Source organism: Mirounga leonina, unplaced genomic scaffold (genome assembly GCF_011800145.1).
Source record: "Mirounga leonina isolate KUSES-001 unplaced genomic scaffold, KU_Mleo_1.0 Mir_170, whole genome shotgun sequence".
NCBI lineage: Eukaryota > Metazoa > Chordata > Mammalia > Carnivora > Phocidae > Mirounga > Mirounga leonina.
This window is the reverse complement of record NW_023270433.1, coordinates 13,599,152-13,623,927: the sequence shown is the minus strand read 5'-3', so window position 1 is coordinate 13,623,927 and position 24,776 is coordinate 13,599,152. Positions and strand designations below refer to the sequence as shown.

The window sequence follows — 24,776 nt, the reverse complement described above, 5'->3', positions numbered from 1 at the left end:
TAAATAAATTTGTCTAATGTTGGCAGCATTTAATTTCCACTTTAGTCTGGAAGCAAACATTAGGAATGATTTTAAAAACTGTAAAATGTGACTTTACAGAAAATGTGAGGAACAGGAAAGAAAACAGCCCATAGACCTAGAAGCAGATACGAATGATCGGTTTTCCTGAGCACATGCATTATAACAGAAAAAGCACTGGACTTGGGACCAGAATCTGCCATATACTGACTCTGCAACCTGGGGCAAGACCAGCTAGCATCTTTGTTTCTCAACTTCCTCATCTTTAAAATAGGGGATGAGGCACGTATTATATCTCATAACTGCAATGAAAATGAAATAAAACAATTAAATGAGGATGATGATGATATAATAAAAGCTAACATTCCATTAGCACTTGGGATAGTCTGTAAACATTTAGGGGCTATTTTTGTAGTAAGTCAGCACCAAGTGAGAGGGAGGCCAAGCTCACTTCTTCAGAAGTCTGGGTTGCAGATTCAACTGAAACTGACAGACGTACTACACACAGATGCCCTGCTGGGTCCTGTCCCATCATCTCATTCAGAATTCACAAGAACATTTAACAGATAAAACTCAGGCCCTGAAGGGACGAGTGACTTGTCTTAAGACATCACAGTGTCCTGGCCCCAGGTCCAATGTTTTTAACATAACACCAAATTGTCTTATGTAACTTTTCCATTTAAATAATTCAATGTGCCCAATACAGAACTGTGATAAAAGATACATTAATATAAAATGTACTATTCTCAGCTATTTTAAGTGTACAGTTTAGTGGTGTTATTGATCTTCTCACCAACTGTCCTTTTAGCTCCGCCTATTTCAGAAAAACACATTCACCCACCTAACCTAAAACCCACTGGGAGGCTCTTATTCCTCCTTTTTTGTTCCCCATGAGTCGGTAAGTTCAGCTGGCTTTCCCCTAAAGACATATCTTTCATGCATGATCTTCTCTTTCTTCCCTGCCACCTGGGTCCGAGCCACAGGTATCTTTTCCTTAGATTATTGCAAAAGCCTACTTGGCCTCCCTCGGTCTGTTTGTGCCCAACTCCAATCCATATTTTACTTAGCAGTTATTTTCTTAAAACATAAATCACACAGCTCCTTGCTCAGAACACTCAACTGTTTCCTACTACACGTATGACAACCAAATCCTTAACATGGCCAAGGGAAGGTCTACATGATGGCCACCTCTCCCATACCACCCCCAACCACAACACAGCTCCACTGGCCTTCAGGCCATCAAATGTTCTAGGATCCTTCCCACCTCAGGGCCTGGGCACATACTGCACACTCTGAAACACTCTACTACTCTTTATCCAGCTACCTCCAATTTCTTCTTCATGTTTTGTCCCTTCTCTCAAGCTCTCCCTGAATGAATTAAACTAGATACCTTCGAGACTTTTTCACAGAGCACCGCACTTTGTCTTCAAAGCACTTAACACCATTTGCAACTGTACATTTATTTGCGAAATTACTGTTTAATAACTATTTCTCCTACTGGGGTAACGTCTATGTCAAGCCTGGGTCTGTTTTGCTCACTCCTGTATCCTCTGTCCTGCACAGAAAGGAATGGGAAGCTCAGGAAAAGTGTTTCTGCATGACATTCCCATGATTAATACTGCATTTGATCCTCACAGCCACCTTTTTTTGAAAATGAGAAAACACCACAATATTCTTTTAAAGATCCCATACGTTTTTCTTTATTCCACTTGAGATTATTATTTTTTCAAGGTGAAAATTGCTTTCCTGATTAAAAAAGAAATATGCTTAACCTAAAGGGAAAAAAGCACCTACAATTCCATAAGTAATAATAAACTATAACATTTTGGTGCATAACACATTTGTTCAGAAACTGCTATCAGACTCTACAATGTAGTTTTTTGTCTATGACCTGTTTATTTGCTCCCTCTACCCACCGAATACACTGTGGGCATTTTTCCACGTCCATAAGTCATTCATTTGTTAAACTATTTACCAAGTGTCTTTTACTTGGCTAGTCACTGCTGCAGGCCATCGTGCATTGTGGGTACATCTGCTCCATCTTACAGCTCACCTACCACTTACAAGAAAGCACCTAGCATCCTCCACCCCACCCCCAGCTCCCTCACCCCTACAAAGCCTGATGTCAAGGAGATTTCTTCTGTAAGTCTTCCTACCTTGGTGACCCATTCCGTGTGCCCGGTGAGTGTGTTCAGGCACGTCCCAGCAGATAAAGCCCATACTTTCACAGTGAAGTCTGCAGAGCCACTCACCAAGATATCCAGTTCATCATTGTAGTCAACGCTAAACACTAGTATATATAACATACACAAAGTTAACACATGCCCCTGGGAGGGTCTTTCATAATAGAGTTCAATCACGTTCATTCTCCCTAGCTAACCAATTGTATAATTTCTCAACCAGAGATACTAAAAGAATGGTGCTACTCAACTAAGAATTTTATGATAAAAAACATACCATTTCAAAATTCTTGTTATTATTATAGCTTATTATTCTAAGGATGGAACGTCCCTGGAATAACAGAATCCCTTATACGTGTGCTAGCTTCGAAGTGAGAGGTAAAACCAGTGCTGGAGATAATGGCATTCCCACTCAGGCCTGCCTGCCTGCCATGCCACAAAACTAATCCAGCTCGTGCAGGGAAAATACAACATACAAAGGTGGCCCTACTCAGATTTGCACTATTCATCACGAGACAAAATGTCAGAATAATACCCATAATCAAGAAAAGCCAGTGTAATGAGAAAAACAAAACACACACAAGTATCTCAAAGGTCAGACTTAAGCCATTCTCTCCAACTATCTGAATTTCTTCACGGGTGTACCCCAGCACCTAAAACAGTGCTTGACTATAGCAAGTACTCAAACATTTGTTTTTAAATGCCTGCCAAACTCTAAAGGAACACTGGGGACCCAGAGATGAAGACACTGGGCTTTTCCTTAAGGAACTAAGTGAAGGGTGAAGGAGGAGTCCAAAAAAATTAAATGTTTACCTCTTGCTAGGGAAACACCAAGGAGAATGACTAACTCTGCCCAGGGGTATCAGGGAGGACTTCAGGGAAGAGGCGATATTGGAGATGGGCCCTGAAGGATGAGTAGAGTTTGTCAAGAAAAGAAAGAATATTGCAGGTAGAGGGAACAGCAAAGGCATGGAGTTAGGAAAAGCCATAGCAATGTCAAGGAACAGCAAGGAAGAAATTTTTTGAGCAGAGCTCTTGAAGTTGATCAGGTATAAAATCACCTGGAAGTCAATGTACATCCTGACATACGGAACAGTACACTCAATTTAATATATACCATACTAAATCATGTATCTTCCAATATTAATTTCTAAAAAGCAAGTGGTAACAAATAGACTGAGGAAAAATGTATAAGAGGGCAAACAAAATGGGGAAAAAATTGTTTTCAGCAAAATAGCTAGGTTCACTTCAAAGTATTACTGAGCACCAGACACAATACAAGGAACTCAGGACCTCAGGGTGAACAAGACAGGCAGGATCCCTGTCCTCCTAGCGTGTATAGCCTGATGAGGAATCAGATTACCATACTTATTTGTATGATGAGTGTTATGACAAAATATAGGTTATCGGGGAAACCTATAGCAGAAGGGAGTCCAAGAAGACTGCTCATAAAACGTGATGCTTAAGATCACAGACGTGACTCTCCAAGGCTGAGGCAGTGGGTAAATGGAGGAAAGGAAGAAGGGAGCTGATGCACAAGAGGCTGGGAAACAGCTCAACATGATTTCTGCACAAAGCTCCAAAATACAATGCAGGAGAGTTTAGCAGCTCAGGTCTCAAAGCTATATTCAAATGACCAGTTTCTGCACACTAGGCCACTATAAAATTATTAGGAAATATTCACATATCTGTTTCCTTTATCTTATCTCTAGGCACTGGTTTATTTTAATCAATTGTCAACCAAGCTCCAATTCAACATAGTATGTGTGGATCATACAATCTGAGAACTACTGTCACTCCAAAGGATTTTGAGCCCTGATTCTACAAATAGAGTAGACTGAATTTACAAGTGTAGGACTTGCTCGATTTGGAGGTATGGAATCTGACTAAAGCAAAATGAACTGACTGTTCAACAGGGTATAAATGAAACACATAAGGAGAACCACCCCCTCCCAGCACAAGGGTACACAGAAGAGTTTTAAAATGCACGAAGGAAATGAAGCAAATGAAATAAAATGAAGCAAAATTCAGGAAAAAATTCCAAACAGGAGTACCTTAAATAAAGGGATTAATTGCTATGACTAAGAAAAAAGAGGGGGGAAAGGCAGGTTAAGTTAAAAACAAAAAGAAAACAAAACGGGGTCACATTCTTGGCTCCTGGTTTTAAGGAACGAGGTTAAAGTAACTGTAGAAACCCCTGAAAAAGGGCAACCCACCCGCCCCTGTGTGCCCCCGGAAGTGCTGGGTCCTGGCTCCAGAACTCCATTCCCAGCAGGCCACAGTGTTGTCAAAGGAGCCTGTCACAAGCTTCTGCTCATCAAATTTCACTGCTGCACAAGTGTGGGTCTGGATGCCATAAACGCACTGTCCTGTGCTCACATCCCACAGTTTTGCAGACAAGTCATCTGACCCTTCAAGAGAAAAACAGGGAGGTTAGTAAGAAACCAAACACTAAAGAAGGAAAGTCAATCCCCAAACCATGGTATTCTTCAAGTGGAACATCATCTTCCCCTCTTCTAGCATTTCCACTTCATAGCTGAGAAAAGCAAAGCATGGGGAGGGTAACGACTCACTTAGGGTCACCAAAGTGGTGTGAAGAGCACGGGGACTGAATGCAAGCTTTCTGGTTTAGTCCTTTTCCCTTAACTTCCAAGGCTATAGAGGAGTACTAGACTAAAGCATCCCTTGGTCCTTCCACTTAAAAAATTTCATAAATCTTTGACTATCATGAGCTTTCTGATTTGAGCTTGAAATGATGGGTATTACCTATGACTGCACGTATACATTTGCATGCCTACCCATAACCCAACAACCCTGAGCAAATAAAGAATGCTGAATAGTAAAACTGTCTGCTAGAATATATTCTACTCTAAGTCAAAGATAAGCCTCAGATCATGGGCTAACTTCTGCAAAGGCTAACTGCTAATTCCTTGAGCCATCCTGAAATGTGTAAAGGAACCTCTAAGAAAACCACTGATAAATTATTCCCAGACATTCATGACAACTCAACAATGAGCTTATAAAGCCTCTTAAGATTCTGCAGAAAAAAGTAGGTTTTATTTCTGCATCTGAGATTATACTGATCATGATGATAATTCAGGTGTAGCTTTAACTACGTTTAAAACTCTAATGATTAGATCAGCCTCACAACTTACCTTTATAACAAAAAGTAATAGTAAGAATTAATAAAGACGTCTTGAGAATACAAAAGATACAGTCATTATGACAAGGACATCGTATGCAGGAAAGCACCGAATGACCAGTTTTGGAATAGACAAAATGACTAAATAAAGCCAGCCACAATTCTACCTTTAAGGGCTGGTGAAAAGCCACTGTTTCACACAATGGAAAAAGACCACTTATGAAAGGGGTAGAGCATGAATTTCAACCTGGACAAACGCTAGGAGAACATACTGAAATGAAGATTATATTTGTTGTCACTCTATTTAGAGACTCAGTTTCTTCTTTATAAAATAAGGGATAGGACTTGGTTGGTGCTCCTCAATGGTCATATGAGACATCAGAATCATCTGGGTAGGGGCACTGGGCTGGCCCAGTCGATAAAGCATGTGACTCTTGATCTTGGGGTTGTGGATTCAAGCCCCATGCTGGGTGTAGAGATTACTTAAAAATAAAATCTTTGGAAACAGTGCTGTCCAACAGAAACATAATACAAATCATAGAAGTAATTGAGATATGTAATTAAAATTTTCTACTATTTACTTTAAAAAGTAAAAAAATATGTAATTCCATTAGCCCACTGTATCAAAATATAATTTCAACTTGATGTAACCAATATAAAATTATTAACGAAATATTTTATATTCTAAGTCTTTGAACTCCATTGAGTATTTCCCATTTCACATCTCAGTTTGGACTAGCCACATCTCAAGAGCTCAAAAGCCTTATGTGGCCTGTGGCTACTATACTGGATAGTTATGTCTAGATAACCTCAACTATACAACACTTAAAAATGGTTAAAATGATAAGCCTAGGTGTTCCATAAATATGTCTTAGGAAATGGCATGATTGGCTCCTCAATCTTGTATATATTTTACCACAATTTGATAAAAACAAAAAAAAGGGAGATTATCCTAATTATTTAAATTCATTTATATATGAAAACATTGGGCCATTCAGTTTTATACCCTAAAAAAACATCAGAGAACAATTAGCTTGACTTCAATTCCATTTTATAGTGTTGCAAGTCTACTCTTCACTGTTAAGCCTTCAGGAGCCATTATTCTCCCCTCCTGTTTAGTTTTATTTTAACCTTCCCTGTGGACTCCCGTTCGCTGCGCTGACTAGCAGCAGGTCATCAATGATGCAACCCAGAGATGAAAAGGGACTAAATAAATGCAGACTATTTTTCATTATATGAAAGAAAAAACAAGCCCTCTCAATTCAGGAAAGATGATGAAAATAATACTTTGATATAAAAAATTACAGGGACAGGTACATAACAAAAAGGTAAGCAGAAAACAGAGCTGTAACTCAAATGGAGTAAACTATCGGATCAAGTGAAGTTTAAATATTTAACTGGTAGAATCAGATCTCGGCTCTCAGCTGCCTCTTGGGGGCATTTGACTCTGATGACCAAATGAACAAACATTTGCCACTGCCTCTTCGAGACAGGCAATTTTCAATGCCCTTCTTGAAACTCTTCATCACCATTCTGCTTCTGTACCTCTTCCTCTTAAGTACACTCTTCAAGGATCCATCCTATTCTTCCATCTATCCTTCCTTCCTATTCCATCTATTCTTCTTCCTCTCCATCTCCTTTTTAAATTCCCCTGTTCTAGCCAGAGCTGTAATGTGGCTAACCCCTCAACCTTTTGCTCTAGCTCTGAGCTACATCCTGAAGCTCTGATGTTGCATTTCCAGGTACTTGTGGGAATCTCCACTCACATCCAACTGCATTAAGTTCATCCCAAAGTGAACTCCCTCTACCCTCTCGAATTTATTCCTTCATTTCCTATTCTTGTTATTAGTACCACCAACTTCCCAGGTGTATATATAGCTAGAAATCCTAGTCATTTTTTAAATCAACCCTTTCCTCGCCACATACTCAATCCATTGCCAAATCCTGTCAATTCCATTTCAATGGCTGCTCTTCCATTTAACTGCTCCTTTAAAAAATCTCTACCCTTACTGTCCTAAATCTACATCTATCTACTTACCTAAACTGCAACACCCTAATACTTTAATTTAGAAACTCTACATTTGTCTATGTCAGAGGGTCTCAACAGAAGTAGTATCATCTCCTAAGGTAACATTAGGAATGTGTAGGGGTGATTTCAATTGTCACAATGATTTTGGGGCAGGGGGTGAGGGGCATTACTGGCCTCTATCGAGCAAAGGCTGGAAATGCTAGACATCCTGGAATGTTTGGGACAGTACACAAAAAAAATTGTCTCGTATTTTGCACGACCTTGTGAAGATTCTGCCCGATAGTCCTTTTTTTGTTTGTTTTTAAAGATTTTATTTATTTGACAGAGAGAGAGACAGCGAGAGAGGGAGCACAAGCAGGGGGAGTGGGAGAGGGAGAAGCAGGCTTCCCGCCGAACAGAGAGCCCATCGCGGGGCTCGATCCCAGGACCCTGGGATCATGACCTGAGCTGAAGGCAGATGCTTAACGACTCAGCCACCCAGGCGCTCCGCTGCCTGATATTCCTAAGTGAAAAGCTTATCCTTAGTTGTCTGAGCCTTGGACCTGTTTTACAAAGCATGGAGTTTATTCTAAATTTTTTGAGTGTACCAGGTAGACTGAGGAAAAACGTACTTTGCTTTGTTGGGGACTTTATTAAGAGCTTTTCACCACTTGAGGTCACATCACTGATGGTACAAATACAACATTCTGCATTTAGAGCTGTCATGTTCATGACAACAGTACATACATAGGTGCAAATTTGATTACACTTCTGTCTTCTAGCACAGCTGTGCTTGAGCACAACACGTTTAATGTGTACTACTTAAAATTACTGTCTTTTTAATTTCTGCTCTGGATCAAAGTTTAGGTATTACATTAATTTTCTGAAATATGTGTATGTGCAGATAAGTTATTTCTATGAATTTTACTTCAAGGTAAGAGAATATTATAAAATATGTTATAAGAAGACCTGGGTCTGACAGAAGTAAGAAACACTGGTCTACTTGGAAGACAGCTCTGATACTGGCCCTTTTTCAGCTCAGAAATCTTTCATATTTTTTTTCTTACTACTCACAGAAAATTGTCCAAACTCATGTTCCCAATATTTAAGGTTTTTCTAATACACCTCAAGCCAATTCTTCAGCTTATATTCTAAGAATCTCATAGAGTCCCTACTTATATCCTGAGTTCAGCTAAAATGAATTTTCTTTATTTTCCTCCTATATGCTCCATGCTTTCCTTTCCACACCTTTGCTAATGCTGACCTTACTACTGGAAAGTGCTTATTCTCATCTCTCTAATATCCACCCATTCTCTAAGATTCAACATAAATACTGCTCAATTTTTGCAAATGGAGGAAATCGATCCTTCCTCTGAACAACTGTATGATTTGTTTTCCTCATATAATTCAACTATATCACCTGATCACACCTCTTTTATAGCTATTATTTTTCTTATTCAACCAACTATAAGCCAAGGTCACAATATGGCAGCTTGCAGACTCACTATGACCCAACCATAATATTTTAAAAATGTGAATAATACTTAAAAATCAGTACACTAAAAAAAAAAAATCAGAATATTGCACAGAAATCTAGATTTGGGAATTCTCTTACTATCAGATCCGATCACTCTAAGCTTAGATCCCACATGACAATAATTCACTACACCCTCCCTAGAAGGGCAAGTGCTCTCTGATTAGCACAGTCTACACGGAGACTTTTACTTAATCAGGTTACCTTCTAATCCCAGTGTGTACTTTCTCTGAGCAAAGAACTGCCCTAATTCATCCATGTATGCCCTCACATTGTCTTTCACATAGAGCTCATTTTATAAATACCTACTGGATGGCACAAAGCACAACAGGTTCCTTTCTTAACATTTCAGAACTAAGCAGAAGGATAACTATCTAACTAACTATACTACGTTAATTTTTAGCATGAGCCATCAATCTTTTTGGCAATACTATTTTATTGCTTGTTCAAGGGGCTAATCTAAAGATGTCACTGTAAACTTACTGCCAAATTCAGAATTTCCCAATTCAACCACAGAGAAAACACAAGCTCTTCAGTAATAGCATGAAACAAACACATGTATATTGGTATAACAAATACTTCTCTCACTGGTTACGGTCCCAGGGATGCTATTAGAAAAATTAAACTAATGCTTTGGATTATTTTCAATAGAGCATAATTTTCAATATGCAAACCTGATTAATTTAATCAGAGTAAAAAATACAAAATATAGACCCACCTAGAAAATAACCTTAAAATGCAGGGTTGGGTTCACAGTTATTGTAGGTATTAACTTTCCAGGTAGTTAAAGAATTTCAGTGAATGTGTCCCATTCACTTCTGCTTCAAGTAACTGAAGTTTTACCGCATTTCAAAAGTAAAGTTTGATGAGAATTTTTTTTTTTAAAGCTCGATGTGGTTCTGAAAATGAGTCAACTGCCACTATTTACCTAAGTACAAATGAGCACAAATCTCAAAGGTAATACTGCATCTTAATCTTTAAAAACTACCTGCCATTGATCATAAGGCAAAAAGGACAAAGAAAAGCCATCACCCCAAATGGGAAAGTACATCAAAATATAAAAGAACGGATGATGCTTTTCCAATAATCTGGCTTATAGGACTATAGGACAGGGAATAACATGAGCATGGAGTAACTTCAGGATGACAAACAAATGAAACCACGAAATGCCTTAAATTTAATGTTTATTTTATAAAACTGGCAAGTATCTAGCATTTCAGAGAATATATCACCACATGAGAAAATGTATATCCTTGAGAAATCATCCATCTCAAAAATATTAAAATCGATTCTGGTGGAACGCTCAGAGAGAAGCAGGTTATTTAAAACTTTGCTGTGGCCATGGCACCAATTCAATCTCTCTGGGAAGGACAGTAAAAGGAGCTTTAAAATCATTCATATTTCTGGATCTGTGATTCTACTTTGAGGCTTCTGCCCCAAGTAAATAATTCAAGGGAAAAAAATGCAAACAAAAATATTCATAAAAACAGAAACAATCTGAATATGCATTAATATTGAATTGGCCAAATAATGATGACATATTTACACAAAGGAATAGTATATGCAATTTAAAAAAGGCCACTATTTAGAAGTTATCTTGGGGGGGGGGTGGTGCCTGGATGGCACAGTTGGTTAAGCATCTGACTCTTGGTTTTCGGCTTTGGTTGTGATCTCAGGGCTGTGAGATCGAGCTCCGTGTGTGGGGCTCCACGCTCAGTGTGGAGTCTGCTTGAGATTCTCTCTCCCTCTTCCTGTACCCCTCCCGCTTCTGCTCCCTCTCTCTCTCTCATAAATAAATATTTAAAAAAAAAAAGAAGGAAGGAATTATCTTGAATGAAGAAAGAACACCAAGTATCCCTAAATATTATATACAGTGAAAGTGAATAGGCATTGGGATCATTGATAAGAACTGCCTGGAACCATTCTAGACATTGCCTAAGAATTACTTACAATGCCTATCAAAATGTATTGCCTAAAACATGTGCACTGATTATAATTATGCATAGAAACATATGCTCATTATAATTAGAAGATATACATAATTACAAATTTTAATGATTATTTTATTTGTTATACAGTTACTTAATTGCTTAGGGTTAAAATATCTAACTTTGTTTCCATGCCCAAACTCAGATTCTAATTCTTCTTAGAACTACAGGAATTTACAGCACAAGACAAATACCTCCCTTCCCATATTATACAGACAAGGAAACAAACACAGAGAGGTTAAGTAATTCTTCCAAGATGATCTAACTACTCACTAGGTCTAGACACCAACTTTTTCACTGATTTTTCTCAAAAAACATTGCTGACAGAAAAAAAAATTTTAACCAACACGGAGAACCGTACATGGAAGGAAAAAGCACTGAAAAAAATAGTTACAGCTTCCTGATTCACATCACATTTAAAAGAATGTCTGAAGCTTTCTTCTCATACAATTTTATAAAAATGATTTGTTTCCTAGAAGGAAAGAGGATAAATGCAGGTAAAACCACTCAGGGATGGGGGAAGGGGGAATGCAACTACAGATATCTCATATAATTAATACTTGCCATCCTCAAGCCTAAGGAGTCATTTGTTCTGTTTCTAAGATTATACCCTATGAAATGCAAAACAACAACAAAACCGTTCCAGGATCTCTTACCTGTACAGAGAAGTCCATCTTTATAGTAAAGTGCATACACTCTGGCACTGTGTCCAATTAATGATGAGGTCTCAAAGGCTTCATGGTCCTCCAGTTGCTTCATTCTCAAAATAGCCTTCAAATAAACCTTCTTCCAGTGCAAAGCGTCCTGAACAGAATCATCTATCTGCCAGCCCAAATTTTTACATGCAGTCTGCCACACCTCTGTACAGGCACTTATCACCTTATTCCACTGTTTAGAGACGAGGCAGCATGTGAGTAAAGTCTGAGGATCGAGCCATTTTAACAAATAAAAACTGAGCTCCAGGGGAAGGAGTTTGAGGAAGTCCCGCTTGAGGAGAGTCTCCAGGTTATTGGAGAGATGCCTGAGCTGGACTGCCCCACTCAGACTAATCAGGTGATCCAGAGTTTCATTTTTCTGCAAGTCCGTCAGAGAAAGAAATGTAACAGAAATGTTATCAAGCCATGTCTCAAAGTCCTTTCTCTCCATAAGGTTATGGAAAAATTTACCTGTGGCACATCAAAATATTGTATTAGTTCTGCTCAAAAAGACTGTTCAAGCAAGACTGCTAACAAATGAAAATTAGTGTTAAAAACTTGGCATTACAACTTTATGCTGAGTTACTACAACTTTACAGTTAATATACTGCATTTGAAAATCTTCCATGCACACAGAGGAAAATACATTTGAGAAAACATACTTTTAATAAATCATGATCTCTGAAACACAAGTCAGTGAGACTCATGTAGGTGTATGTGACTTGCTCCTTTTGAAGTCTAGCAAATGCTACATGCATCTTCACAGTAAAAGATTTACAAAGTATTCATTCATTATAAAATAGTTTATTCTACATAATATACTTCTCCCCACCCACCCCCATCAAAACCATCATAGCACTACTTCCTTAATATACACTCTATTTGGGTACTAAAATCACAAAAATAAGCACCAGCATGTGACAACCAGAAGGCAAGTCTCCTGAGCAGTAACTGGATATATTAGTTATCATGCTAGGCACAGCCTGACCTGTTACCAAAATCACAAATCTGACTACTGGCTTTTCAACAGATGTTCAGCCAAAAAGGGTTTAGGGAAGAAAAATAAGCATATGTAATAAGTTATGTGGCTCAGGTATTCTGGTTCTTCTACTTCCTTTATGGCACTACCTGTTAGAACATGAATTACCATAGGCCTTACGTGGCCTCACACAGTTTTTATAAGCCTCGTTATGAGCTGGTGACAACTCCTAACCATGTGCCACACAGAGCAATGAGGGTCAAGGAAGCCTGCACAAATAAGTCAAATGAGTGATCCTGATGCTTCCAAAACACCAAAAAACCAGGTAGCATCATGTCCACTTTGCAGAGGAGGAAGTTAAAAGTCAGATAAGGTAAGTGATTTGCCTGTAGTCAACAGAGCCATTAAAATGGCATCAGAACAGCCTGGAGGTCAGTGCTCTCACCATCAGTACTCTTCTAACCACATCAAGCTGTCTCACCCTGACAACAGCTACAACCAGGAGCATCATAGGCTGGTCATAAAATCTGGAGGCACTGTAACTACCTGATTACAGCACCTTCTCCTTTAGGAGAACGACAAATTGCTCCAGGACTAACTGGAACAAAAAAAAAACCTTACAAGTATACAGCATTACATACTGTGTCAAAGTGTCAACCCACTTTTAACAAAAGGGTCTAAACTAATGAAAAGAAAACAAAAAATGAAGCAAATCAGTAAAAACATCTTTCCCAAGGTTGGCTATATGTTGATACATGTTAGTGCTGGTGATTGGTACATGGAGGGTTTTTTATTCTCTTTATTATCATATGTTTAAACATTTCCATAATTTAAAAAGAAAACCATCTTTCCTTCTAACCTGATCACTTATTCTCCCACCAGACTGTCATACTAATTTTAAAAATTTATATCCAAATTAATGTGGAAGAGGAAAATAAATTCCTTCCCATATATGTCTTCTAGGTCAGGTCTACATCAAAAGCCAGATCTCATCTTTCAACTTTGTTCATGGAGGTCAGTAAAAATCATTTCCATTAATTTCCCAATACCAAATTTGGCAAGAATGTTATCGGACACAAAAGAGTAAAAGCAACCAAACCTTCCAATCATATCATCTCCTATCTCACAGTTTGGTTTTGGGAACAGTGAATGAACTTTAAAATAATATTTTGGAATCCTCCGGGTTTGGGCTAGGTAGGATTTATTAGTTTAAGGATTTACTTGGCAACCAAAAAATAGTTCACCAAAAGTTTTATCAACAGAACAAGCTAACAAGCCTCCTCCTTCTGAATCCAAACAACATTTTAACATTTCTGGAAATTTTTTACTATAAAAAAACCACTCACAGCAAGGCAAAACAACCGTTTTCTGTGGACATTCACAAAGTGTCACAACAGCTAATTAATTAATACTGGCCAATTAAAAACATACACCAAAACATCTACCCAGGAATCACTTTTTACAGTGAAAAAGTGTGGAAGACTTCCTCTCTCACACCTACACACACACAAGTATCCACACATCCATCACAGAAATGCTTATTTCCGCTTATAAGAAGCTGAATTATTAAATGACTACAAGGCAAATTTATAATACCCATGAAAACGTTATCAGGTTGCCACCATTGACAACAACTAAGAGACATCCTACAGAATGCCAAATTAATGTACTCATGACACCACACAAGATTATGGGACAAACTTTCCAATGAGCACCTTTAAAAAACTCAGCCATTTCTGAGATTCAGATATTCTCTTAACCTCTAATAATTTTTTCCCCAACTCGGCACTATTAAAAAAACACCAGTTTTTACTTTTCTAAAAAAAATCAACTGACTTGGAGGGAACTTTCTTAAGGTCACAGGTCTAAAACGAACCCTTTTAGAGAGCCTCTAGGAATATCATGTACTGGCAGCACAAGGTCCAAATGGGACAACTTCAGGAAGCAGGATTTCAATTCAACAGGAGCTTTCCAATAATTTAAGGGCTGTCTCCAGAACAGTGTGAGGTTCCCACTGCTGGGAAAGTCAAGGACAGTTAGAAACAGAGGCAGAATGAGGTAAATGAAAATGCTCTGGAGTCAGTCAAATCTTGTACTGATTCAGCTACTTCCTATGGGATCATGGGCAACTTTGACCAATTTCTAAACTTCAGTTCGGTCATCTGTAAAATGGAAGCTATTACTCACTTTGAGAGTTATGAAAATCAGAAATAGGGCAAGGACATCCTTCACACAGTCTAAAGCTAACTCACATGGTATTTTTGTTAGTTTTATCACTATGAATACCTGCCAGGAAAGCTTATAGTAGCCATAAGGCTGGAACAGATAGGACCACTAACATCCCTTACTACCCTATGATCCTTATCATAAAGTTTCCCTTAAAATGGCTCAAAATATATGGAGGAAAAACTCAAGGGCTCAAGCTTACTGGGATTTAATTTTATAATTAAGGGCAGGTGTTGACTTGAGGCTAGAATTTCCCACTAGGTGCATTTTTGTCTCTACCCACACTTCATTCTGTCTTGCCCTTTTTCCCCCAATTCAGATTAAACATTAAACCTGCCCTTCTGCCCTCAATATTAACAATCACAAGGCTCCGAAATGGGTGGTGTGATGAAGACTCCTAAACTGGAAGATGGGAGGTCTGGGTTTGGTCTCTAGTTCTGCCATTAACTCCATATATTCCCTTAGGCAACTCTCATATTTGTATTGGTTTAAAAGACTCAAGTACTATTCATAGACACTACTTCATCTGATTATCAGAACTTCATGGAAAGTATCAGTACTCCTGCCCTTAACTAATAAATGAAGAAATTTATGGCCTAAAAAGTAGAGTGACTTTCCCAGGGTCCCATAGGAAGCAGCTGCTTAACATCTTTCCCAGCCCCCACCCTCCCAAAACAAAACAAAACCTATACCCCTAGGTTTCATTAGAGACAGCCTTCTGGATAAAACATCGCATATGTGTTTTCCTTTTCTCCACCAGGACCTGGCCTAGTTAAGAATGAAAGCAAGACATTTGTTGTTGGAGAGGAGGCTTCATCTTCCCTGCTTCCTTATCAAACATTATCAGCAGTTATGGTACAGAGGTTTTGAAAACGTGTATTTATAAACATACACGTGCCTGGTATCTTTTGAATATTCAAGAAGCTGGTAATACTGGTTGCCTCCAGAGAAAACTAGACAGCTAAGGAATAGGCGCGAGGAGCCCTTTCTTGAATTTAAAACCATGTGAATATACTGTTTACTTTAAAACCGCCCTTAGTTTTAAGATAAATAAAAACAGCTCGGAAAGAATACAAATAGTGCTAAATACAAGCTCTGCAACTCCACTTGTTGCTGAGTGACCCTGGGGAAATCACTTCACCCATCCCAAGTCCAATCTCTTCACTTGAAAAATGCAACCACGCACAGCATTCCCTACAAGGGTTTTTGTGAGGATTAAGTCGGATAATGCACGTAAAGCGTTTAGCACAGTACCCGACACACTGTAAGCCTCCAAGAAACGCCAGGTACCATTATTATTTAGCATTAATATTGTTATCTGTATTGCAAGCGGCACCCCACATGCACACCTGTTTCCATCGCATACCCACAACTATGGCGCAGTCCCTCACATTCATACAGCGCTTTGTACTTCTTAAACCACCTCGCCACACTTCATCATCTTTCAAAGTCACGGCAGCCCTGGGACATCACTGTTAACTCATTTCACAGCTAAGGAAACTGAGGAACTAAGAGGCAGTAACTCCGAGACTCAATTTTCCCAGATCCCTTATTAACTCCAGATCCCTTCAACCCGTTCGTCGCTCCCAGGGCCCCTGCTTCCAGAGTCGTGTTCCGCGCAGCACTGACCTGAGCGAGCGCCCCGGGGCCCGGGACCTCGCGCCGGGCTCACACCGACTAGGCGCGCTCGGGCCGCCAGAGCCTCGCAGCGGCCGGGTCCGCTCCGCAGCCATGGCGCCTGCAGGGAAAGAAACACAAACGGCCCGAGGCGCGGCTGGTCAGCAGAGGCGCGGGCGCCTGAGAGCCCCCTCCTCGGCCCGGCCCCGCCTCAAATACAGACCTGGACCAGCGGCCGCCGCTCGGGGTCTGCAACCTCACAGGGGAGCGGCTTCCGGTGCTGCCTGCGTCATCTCCGCGCGTCCCTCCGCCCGCGGCGCCCAGCGGACGCGGGTGCACTTCCGGCCCCGGCCTCCGGAGGAAAGCGGGCGGGCGGGGAAGAGCGCGGAGAGGGGCGCGGAGAGGGGCGAGCATGCGCACTACAACTTAGACCTGTGGAGCCTCGTCCTAAACTTCTTTCCGTGCTGTGTATCGGAAATGTCTCTCGTCCGATCTGACCTTGCACTGTGTGGCACTTTTTCTTATCCTCTCCTTACGGAGGAGAGGGAGGGAAATTTCAAAGACGTGTCCACAGTCAAACAACCCATCGAGCCACCTATTATTTCCCAAAAACTGTTCTGGGAGATAGGGTTAATGAGCCAAAAGCACAAAAATACCCGACCGCCTGGGATTTACGTCCTAGCGGGGAGGGAGACAGATAAATAACTAAACAAGGTATGGTGCAAGTCTTAGCAAGGGCTAAGGAGAAAATTAAGCAAGTGAGGGGATGGGTGAGCGAAAGAACAGTCAGGTGATCTAGATTCGAATCCCAGCTCTGAACGCTCTGGCTGTGCCCATGCCCTACTTATTTAACCTCTCTGGATTTATTTCCCTCTATTGCATAGTAGTCATAGTACCTTCCTCCTGTGATCCTTCCAAGGACTGAAAGATGAAGCATAAATCTTTAAGTGTCAAAGAACTAAAACTGTGCTTCCTATGTGCCAGGCACTATGCTGATCACTTTATGTCACCGCGCTCAATTCCCACAGCAGCCCTATACGGTAGTTACTATTATTAGCTCTGTTTTTAGAGATAGGGAAATCGAGGTCAAAAGGCATCTTGCCTAAAGTCTTAGTAACTGGCTATCATAGGATTTCAACCCAGGCCCCCTTCAGAGCATAAATTCTCCTTGTCGCTCTGTGAAGGCTCATAAACCGCATACACGCACTCGTATCTTACACCAGCACCATCCGATAGGATTTTTCAGCAAGGATATTCTCTATTTGCATCGTCTAATAGGGCAGCCACTAGCCTCTTGAGACTATTGAACACTTGAAAATGCCTAATATGACTGAGGAAATACAATTTTAATTAATTTAAATTTAAATAGCCACACGTGGCTAATGGCTACCCTGTTGAACAGACTGGTCCAAGAGATAGCACATTGTATAGACCATAAGACAGTCGCATATCCAGTTAGTGGTGGAGAATGGCCAAAGGTCCAAGCATCCTGGGTTCATCTAGTGTACTTGAAACATGGGAAATAAAAATTTGACTACGTGAGGTAGAAGTCAGGTATGATGTCTTGAAAGTCAGGTCTGGGAGAGCAAAAGGAAGCCTCTGTAGCCAAAGAGTGACTGATGACAACATTATAAGAAAATTTAGGAAGACAGGGGTATGCAGATCAGATAACCTTTGTGAAAGGGAAGGCAATGACAAGATAATTAAGAAAACCAAGCACCCCTATGTGTCTCAATCCCAGTGAGGTAGGAGTTTGATGAATCAAAGTGAAAATCCCAGATAGAGCTGCCTGGAGATAATGTTGTTTGACTTTCCCATGGACAAAGAAACCAAACTGTCTAAGTTGAAGCCAAGAGGAGATCTGGGAACAAAATTTATAGCTGAGAAATGAAAATTGCAAAATAGGATTTGTATTCAATTAAATACAAGACCTATTTAATTGCTAAACTTAGAATGTATTAAAAATTTCCTTTCACTTGCATTTTTTTAGGTTAGATTTTCCCACTTTGTAAAAATTTCCAAGATTACATGACAGTGGTTGAGAAAACATAGCCAACTTTGAATGTAATGAGATTTTCCTGGCTAAACAATTACCAGAAAAAATGCTGTGAGTAGCAGGCAGGAAGATCAACATGTGAAAAGACAAAGATGAAATATAGCCCTGCCTGAAAACAGAATGCTCAATACAACTGCTTATATGACAAGAACATGAAAATATGCTGAGTGTTGTTTCTTTTCTTCAACTTGCTGGTAGAAACCAAATTATTCCAAACAACCAGTTTGGAATAATTCCTGCACATTCATGCCCTAGGAAAATGGCAAACATAAACCAAACCTCACCATATGATGTTTCTTTTGGGAGAAAAAAATGCACCCATTAGGGATGACAAGTATTCCTTGATGTTTAGTATATGTCTTGCATGTGCATAGACCAGGGAGCAGGAACTATTCCAATTGTTTAGTTTCTTGAGAGCACTCCAAAACAGACTGTTCGACATTTCTCCTTGTGTGATGATGTGTGGAGGGGTGATGTAGGTGAACTGCTCTTTCAACTCCCACACTTACTTCACCAGGAATTCAGCATAAAGGCAAGGGATCAGTTTCACAAGGTTGGGAGCATTTGAATAGGTTTGTGTTCTCTGTTCTTTGTTCTGGATTCACCCTAGCTGTAACATAATCTGTACTTGCTTTCCTATGGAGCCAGCAGGTATTCTGGGACAAAAGCTCAGGTTGATTAGGAAGAAACTTTATCCTTAAAGTCTCAGACACAAAGTACTTTACTTCAATTGCTGTTAGACTGGAATGATGCTGAGCTACATTTGGGCATCATTTGGCATCTGGACTCAATAATTTCCAAAGCCCTGAAATTGCTCACAGATAACATGCAGGTAAGCTCCTTAAATCTTTGAAGCATTTGATATCTATTAAAATCTTCTCTGTGCAAATCATCAGCATTGAGAAAATGGAAAGGAGTTCAGATTATAATTGCAGGGGTTCATTTTGTTTTGTTGTTCTTTTCCAATTCAGTAGACGTAGAGAAGGAAAAGATGAGAGTCAGGATTCTCAGCGGTTAAGAGTGAGCTTTGGAATTTCACAGACTTGAATTCAAATCATGGCCCTACCCTTTGTACTTACCCATTGAGTGATCTTTGACAGGTTTTGAAACTTGGATGCTTACCTTAATTTTGAAGATAACCTGAAAAGGATATTACCAGGGCTAAATGAATTAAGGCATGTAAAGTGCTTAGCACAGTGCCTGGCATGCTGCAAGTGCTGGATAAGAGGTTACTGTTATTACGAGAAGCTTTGTCAATCGAAGCTCCAGTAGAAATTTAATTCCTTTAATGTTCCCTTTCTCTGTTATGTTACAATACTGTATTTACCCTTCCAGATGGAAAGTTTCCATCTTCTTTGATGATGTGGAGTAAACTTGGCACAGGTCCATCCTAGATCTCCAAAGGGGTGCCATGCAGATAGAGGGAACTTGTCCATATTGATAGATGTGTCAGATGGATTAGGGGACATTGCCAAAACAGACAATGTCAGAATTCAGTATTAGATTAAATTGGAAAGTCATACTAGAAGGATGTAAATGTTTGATAATAGCCATTGTTCACTGGCCAACAAAAGCAACTATTTCATGGAAAATTAGCCCTTGACCTTTATAATTAGAGAAGAAACTGATCCAAATGCTTCACTTCCAGAAAGAACATCATATATTTTCCTATACGTTTTTAGCACAATAATGCCACTTGCTACTTTGTATCCATGTGTCTATGTCTGATTCCTCTTTGCTTCTCCAGTGTCTAACACAGTGCCTTGCATATAGTAAGTAGGCTTTCATCCAAACGAGGAAGAAAACAACCAACTAACATTTTATTCAGTTCCTACTTCATACCAAACACTAAACTCTGCAGCACTGGAGAAGAGAGAGGCATGAAACCACCTGTCCAAGGGGCCATGATATAGTGGGAGAGACATATAACAAAAATAAATTAAAAACCCCTAAAATAATGTACTTCTAAGTGCTGTAAGAAGTACTTATACCATTCAGTGGGGGCAAAAACAAGAATAGAGTTGAAATTTGAATGAACATGTGTTTTCTTCTTATTTAGGTGACATTCTGCAGATTCCGGACTCACCAGTGGTGTTTCATTCTATTTAATGTTATCCTATTTCATGCCTTGCTTTTTGGGGCTGATTTTATGGAAGAATACTTTCTGCATGCTTTGCCTTATGTAGATATGAAAGTTCTTGAAATAAAGGATAAGGCAAGAAAATTGCACGTGGAACCCCTAAGAAGTAATCTTTCCAAATATTATATCCTGAGCCAGTCGGAGGTGTGTAAAGGGAAGAATATATTTTTACTTTCTCTTATCTTCAGTAGCCCAGGAAATGGAACAAGGCGGGACCTCATCAGGAAAACCTGGGGTAACGTGACCAGCGTCCAAGGGCACCACATTCTCACACTGTTTGCTTTGGGAATGCCTGTTTTGGTAACTACCCAGCAAGAGATAGACAAAGAGTCCCATAAGAATAATGATATAATTGAAGGAATCTTCTTGGACAGCTCTGAGAACCAAACCCTGAAGATCATCACAATGATGCAATGGGCTGTGACTTTCTGCCCTAATGCCCTATTCATTCTCAAGGTTGATGAAGAGATGTTTGTCAATCTACCAAGCTTGGTAGACTATCTTCTCAATCTGAAAGAACACTTTGAGGATATCTATTTAGGAAGAGTTATCCATCAGGATACACCCAACAGAGACCCTAATAATCAAGAATTTGTTCCTTTTAGCGAGTACCAAGAAAACTATTACCCAGATTACTGCAGCAGTGAGGCCTTTATTATGTCCCAAGATGTGGCTCGGATGATGTATGTGGTTTTCAAAGAAGTACCCATTATGGTTCCTGCTGATGTGTTTGTAGGGATTTGTGCCAAGGCCATTGGCCTTATTCCCATCCACAGTTCAAGGTTTTCTGGGAAAAAGCACATCAGATACAACAGATGTTGCTATAAGTTCATTTTTACGTCCTCAGAAACTACAGATGCTGAAATGCCCCTGGCATGGAAGGAAATTAGCAGTGGGAAAGAATGTACCCTGTTTGAGACTTACTACGGGCTCATTTCCTGTAAACTTCTGACATACCTTGACAGCTTTAAACGTTTTCACTTGAGTACCATGAAAAACAATGGCATGTATTTTGGTGATTAGGAGGGTTTTTGGTTTTCTTTTTTGCTTTTTCTTATAAATGTCTTATTTTTAAATTAACTCATACCTTGTTATAGAAGGCATCCCTCCTTCCTTATGTTTATGTAGTTTCTCTTAGCAAGTTGCAAAATGTTATTAGTGCTGTGATGTACTACATCATATTGAGATTTCATTTTATGATATTTAAGTTGATGGAGCGTGACTCTTTACAAAATAAAACCTTTTGGGGCTCCTGGGTGGCACAGTCAGTTAAACATCTGATTCTTGTTTTTGGCTCAGGTCATGACCTCATGGTCATGAGATCAAGCCCCACGTGGGGCTCTGCACTCAACGTGTAGTCTGCTTAAGACTCTTTCTCCCTCTCCCTCTGCCCCTCCAAGCTGCTCTCTCCCTCTCTAAAATAAATAAATCTTAAAAAAAGAACAACATAAAACCTTTTATCCAGAAATGAGAGAACATTACATTTAATTATAACCAGAAGTCTTGTTTCTCTTTACAGTTAGTGAATTTGTAAACATCATATTCTGTGGAACTGTCATGACTGAGCAATAGCAATGGTGACTGATTTTTGAGAATGCTCAGAATTGAAGGAAAATACTAAGGAATGTGTTGAACAACATTTTCATCTTGGATGTAAGCAGGAAACATTTCAGTAATCGGGTGGTAGAATTTCACTTAATTTAAAAGTGTCAACCACCTAGTATATGTTAACTTAAACCATACCAAAGACTTGGATCTCTAACTCTTTGTAAAGCTATTTTCATCAAGTCCTAGTTAGACACTGCTTTACAGATAGGATGCAACAAATTCACATTTTGTGTTATGTGTATACTCTCCATTAGTTTCCTAGGAATGCTGTAAGAAAGTACCACAATTTGGGTGAATTAAAAGAACAGAAATGTATTTGCTCAAAGTTCTGAAGACTAAATGTCTGAAAGTAAGGTGCTGGCAGGACCCTGCTCTCCCTGAAGCCTATAGAAGGGAGAATCCTTCCTTGTCTTTTCTAGCTTCTGGTGGTGGACAACCATCCTTAGCATTCTTTGGCTTGCAGACAGATCACTTTAATCTCTACCTCCATCTTCACACATGGCCTTCTCCTGTGTGTCTGTGACTTCACATAATTTTCCCTCTGTGCTGTGTCCAAATTTCCCTGTTCTAAGGATAACAGTCATTGGACTGGTACCCAAATGACCCCATCCTACTTTGATTACATCAGCAAAAACTATTTCAAAATAAGGCCACATTAGGAATCAGGGGTTAGGAATCCAACATTATCTTTTTTGGGGGACACAATTCAACTTACAACACACTTTCTGATTTCTCTTGTATAAAGACTAGGCACTAGATCAATAGCTCCCATCCTGGGTGGGGTTCTTGGGATTTTAGGTGTCCCCAAAGTAATACACTTTGAAAATCTCCACCATGACACTTATTAGATATTTTTTGATATATTACTAAAATATACTGAGCCTCAGTTTATGTACAAAATCAACCTTGTAGGACTTATGGACTAAATGAGATATGTCAAGCATTTTGCATTGGATTTGGCCCACAGTAAATGTCCAATAAGAGGAAGAGGCAGCATTTATGTTTTGAGTTAAACAGTTTAGGTTCAAATCTTGGCTCCACTTGCTGTGTGACCTTGTGCAAGTTCTTTAATTTTGCTGTACCATGGCCTCATGTGTAAACAGGGTAATAACAGTATTTTATTTCTGGGAGAGGAAGGATAGCAACATAAGTTAATAGATGAAAAGCTATTTATTTATTTATTGGGGTAGGGGAGAAGCAGAGGGAGAGAGACAAGCAGACTCCCCACTGAGCAAAGAGCCTGATCAGGGGCTCAGTCTCACAACCCTGAGATCATGAGCTGAGCCAAAATCAAGAGTTGGATGCTTAACCGTCGGAGCCACCCACGTGCCCCTGCAAAGCTTTTAGAACAATGCTTCACAAACATTTGTTTGTTATTATCTTCAAAATATAATCAAGCAACACATCTGACTAGCCACCAGGAAGCCAGGTTAACATTCTAGCTCTGGAGTGTGCAATCTGTCAGAAATAGTAGCTACTATTAGTAATAATGATAAAGAATTTCATAATTTTCCCCTTTTAAGTTCCAGGGTTTGGTCACAATGCCTTGTAGTTCCCCAAATGTTTCTTGTTTTCATATCTGAACCTCTGCTTTCCCTGCTACTCTCCATTATTTTTCACTTGACTCTCTCCTACCGGTTCTCCAAGAGTCAGGTGTTTCCTTCTCTGGGAAACCTTCCTTCAAGTCTAGGGTAGGTGTTTCCTGTTTTTCTCTATTATTGTACTTACTATATACACTAATGTTTTATTTCTAGTTCTAGTTCTCTAGTTCTTGTTTCTCTTTTCCTCCACTATTAGTTGCTTGCTACCTGTGTGATTTTGAGATAAGCTACTTAATTTCTCTGAGCCTGGGTTTCTTCATCAGTGAACTACAGATGTAAAAACGTAAACAAGATGAACTTAGCACTTAGGACAATGTCTAACACTTTTCCCAATGCCAAGCACACAATGAGCAGTCAATAGTGTTTATTGATTAAATGCAAAATAAAATAATTTGCAGATTTTATTTAATCTCAGAAAAAAGTCACGGGTGCAAAATCAGAATGAGTATGTAGGCCACACATAGGAGAGAGGGCAACTCTCTGAACTCGGATGTTAAATGAATAAAATTAACATCATGAATGAGATTAAAAAAGTCATCTTAGAGATAGACTGTTTCTCAGGCCAGGAAAGACTTGGCTAGAACTTATTAGTGGTATTAGCTGTAGAGAAATGATCAGTATGGAAACAAACAAAAACACCCACAGAGGGTTATCAGAGATGTTAGAAACGAGATGATTAATCTGGGACAAGAGAATTCCAGGCACTTGAGAACCATTTTGTTACAGAGTGGGAAAGGTTTATCAACATCACCATGGCTTAAAAGAGATCTACCTCTGGATTCTGAATCACACTCTGATAACACTCTCATGCCGAAACCTGACTGGTGATTGGCGTGCAGAGTGTTTTTCCAGTTACAAAGCAGGGCACTGGAAACAGGTGGGAACATTTTTTTTTGTCGATGAAAAGAAACTGCATCCTTTGTTAAATCAATGCGATGGCATCCTGGTTTATATATAGTGTCCTGCCATCCGACTCTGGTTATT

General features: G+C 39.5%; 2 protein-coding genes across 5 annotated transcripts in view; one reads left to right on the top strand and one right to left on the bottom strand.

Annotated features, from left to right (window-relative positions):
• Positions 1–16,692, bottom strand: part of FBXW2 (F-box and WD repeat domain containing 2) — a 28,686-nt gene extending 11,994 nt beyond the window's left edge. For 2 of the 4 annotated variants that reach the window (XM_035015944.1, XM_035015946.1), the window contains exons 1-5: positions 16,611–16,692; positions 16,400–16,508; positions 11,527–12,036; positions 4,415–4,609; positions 2,175–2,308 (exon numbers count right to left, since the gene is read on the bottom strand). In XM_035015944.1, the coding sequence (XP_034871835.1) occupies positions 2,175–2,308; positions 4,415–4,609; positions 11,527–12,016 (819 nt within the window). In that variant the 5' untranslated portion in view covers positions 12,017–12,036; positions 16,400–16,508; positions 16,611–16,692. Of the gene's footprint in view, positions 1–2,174; positions 2,309–4,414; positions 4,610–11,526; positions 12,037–16,399; positions 16,562–16,610 lie in introns of those variants that run through there. The other 2 variants (XM_035015947.1, XM_035015945.1) reach the window with 2 other exon arrangements.
• Positions 15,998–21,606, top strand: LOC118018128 (putative UDP-GlcNAc:betaGal beta-1,3-N-acetylglucosaminyltransferase LOC100288842). The gene is made up of 3 exons (XM_035016595.1): positions 15,998–16,034; positions 19,184–19,275; positions 20,503–21,606. The coding sequence occupies exons 1-3, from the start codon at positions 15,998–16,000 to the stop codon at positions 21,604–21,606; spliced, it is 1,233 nt and encodes a 410-aa protein (XP_034872486.1).
• Positions 21,607–24,776: the final 3,170 nt, after the last annotated feature.

Bases quoted from the DNA above. Each gene is read 5' to 3' on its own strand.
- LOC118018128 (XM_035016595.1), top strand. From the start codon at position 15,998: ATGCACGTAAAGCGTTTAGCACAGTACCCGACACACT. The intron at 16,035-19,183 runs GTAAGCCTCCAA...AATTGCTGTTAG, and splicing joins AGCACAGTACCCGACACACT to ACTGGAATGATGCTGAGCTA. The intron at 19,276-20,502 runs GTAAGCTCCTTA...CTTCTTATTTAG, and splicing joins TGCTCACAGATAACATGCAG to GTGACATTCTGCAGATTCCG.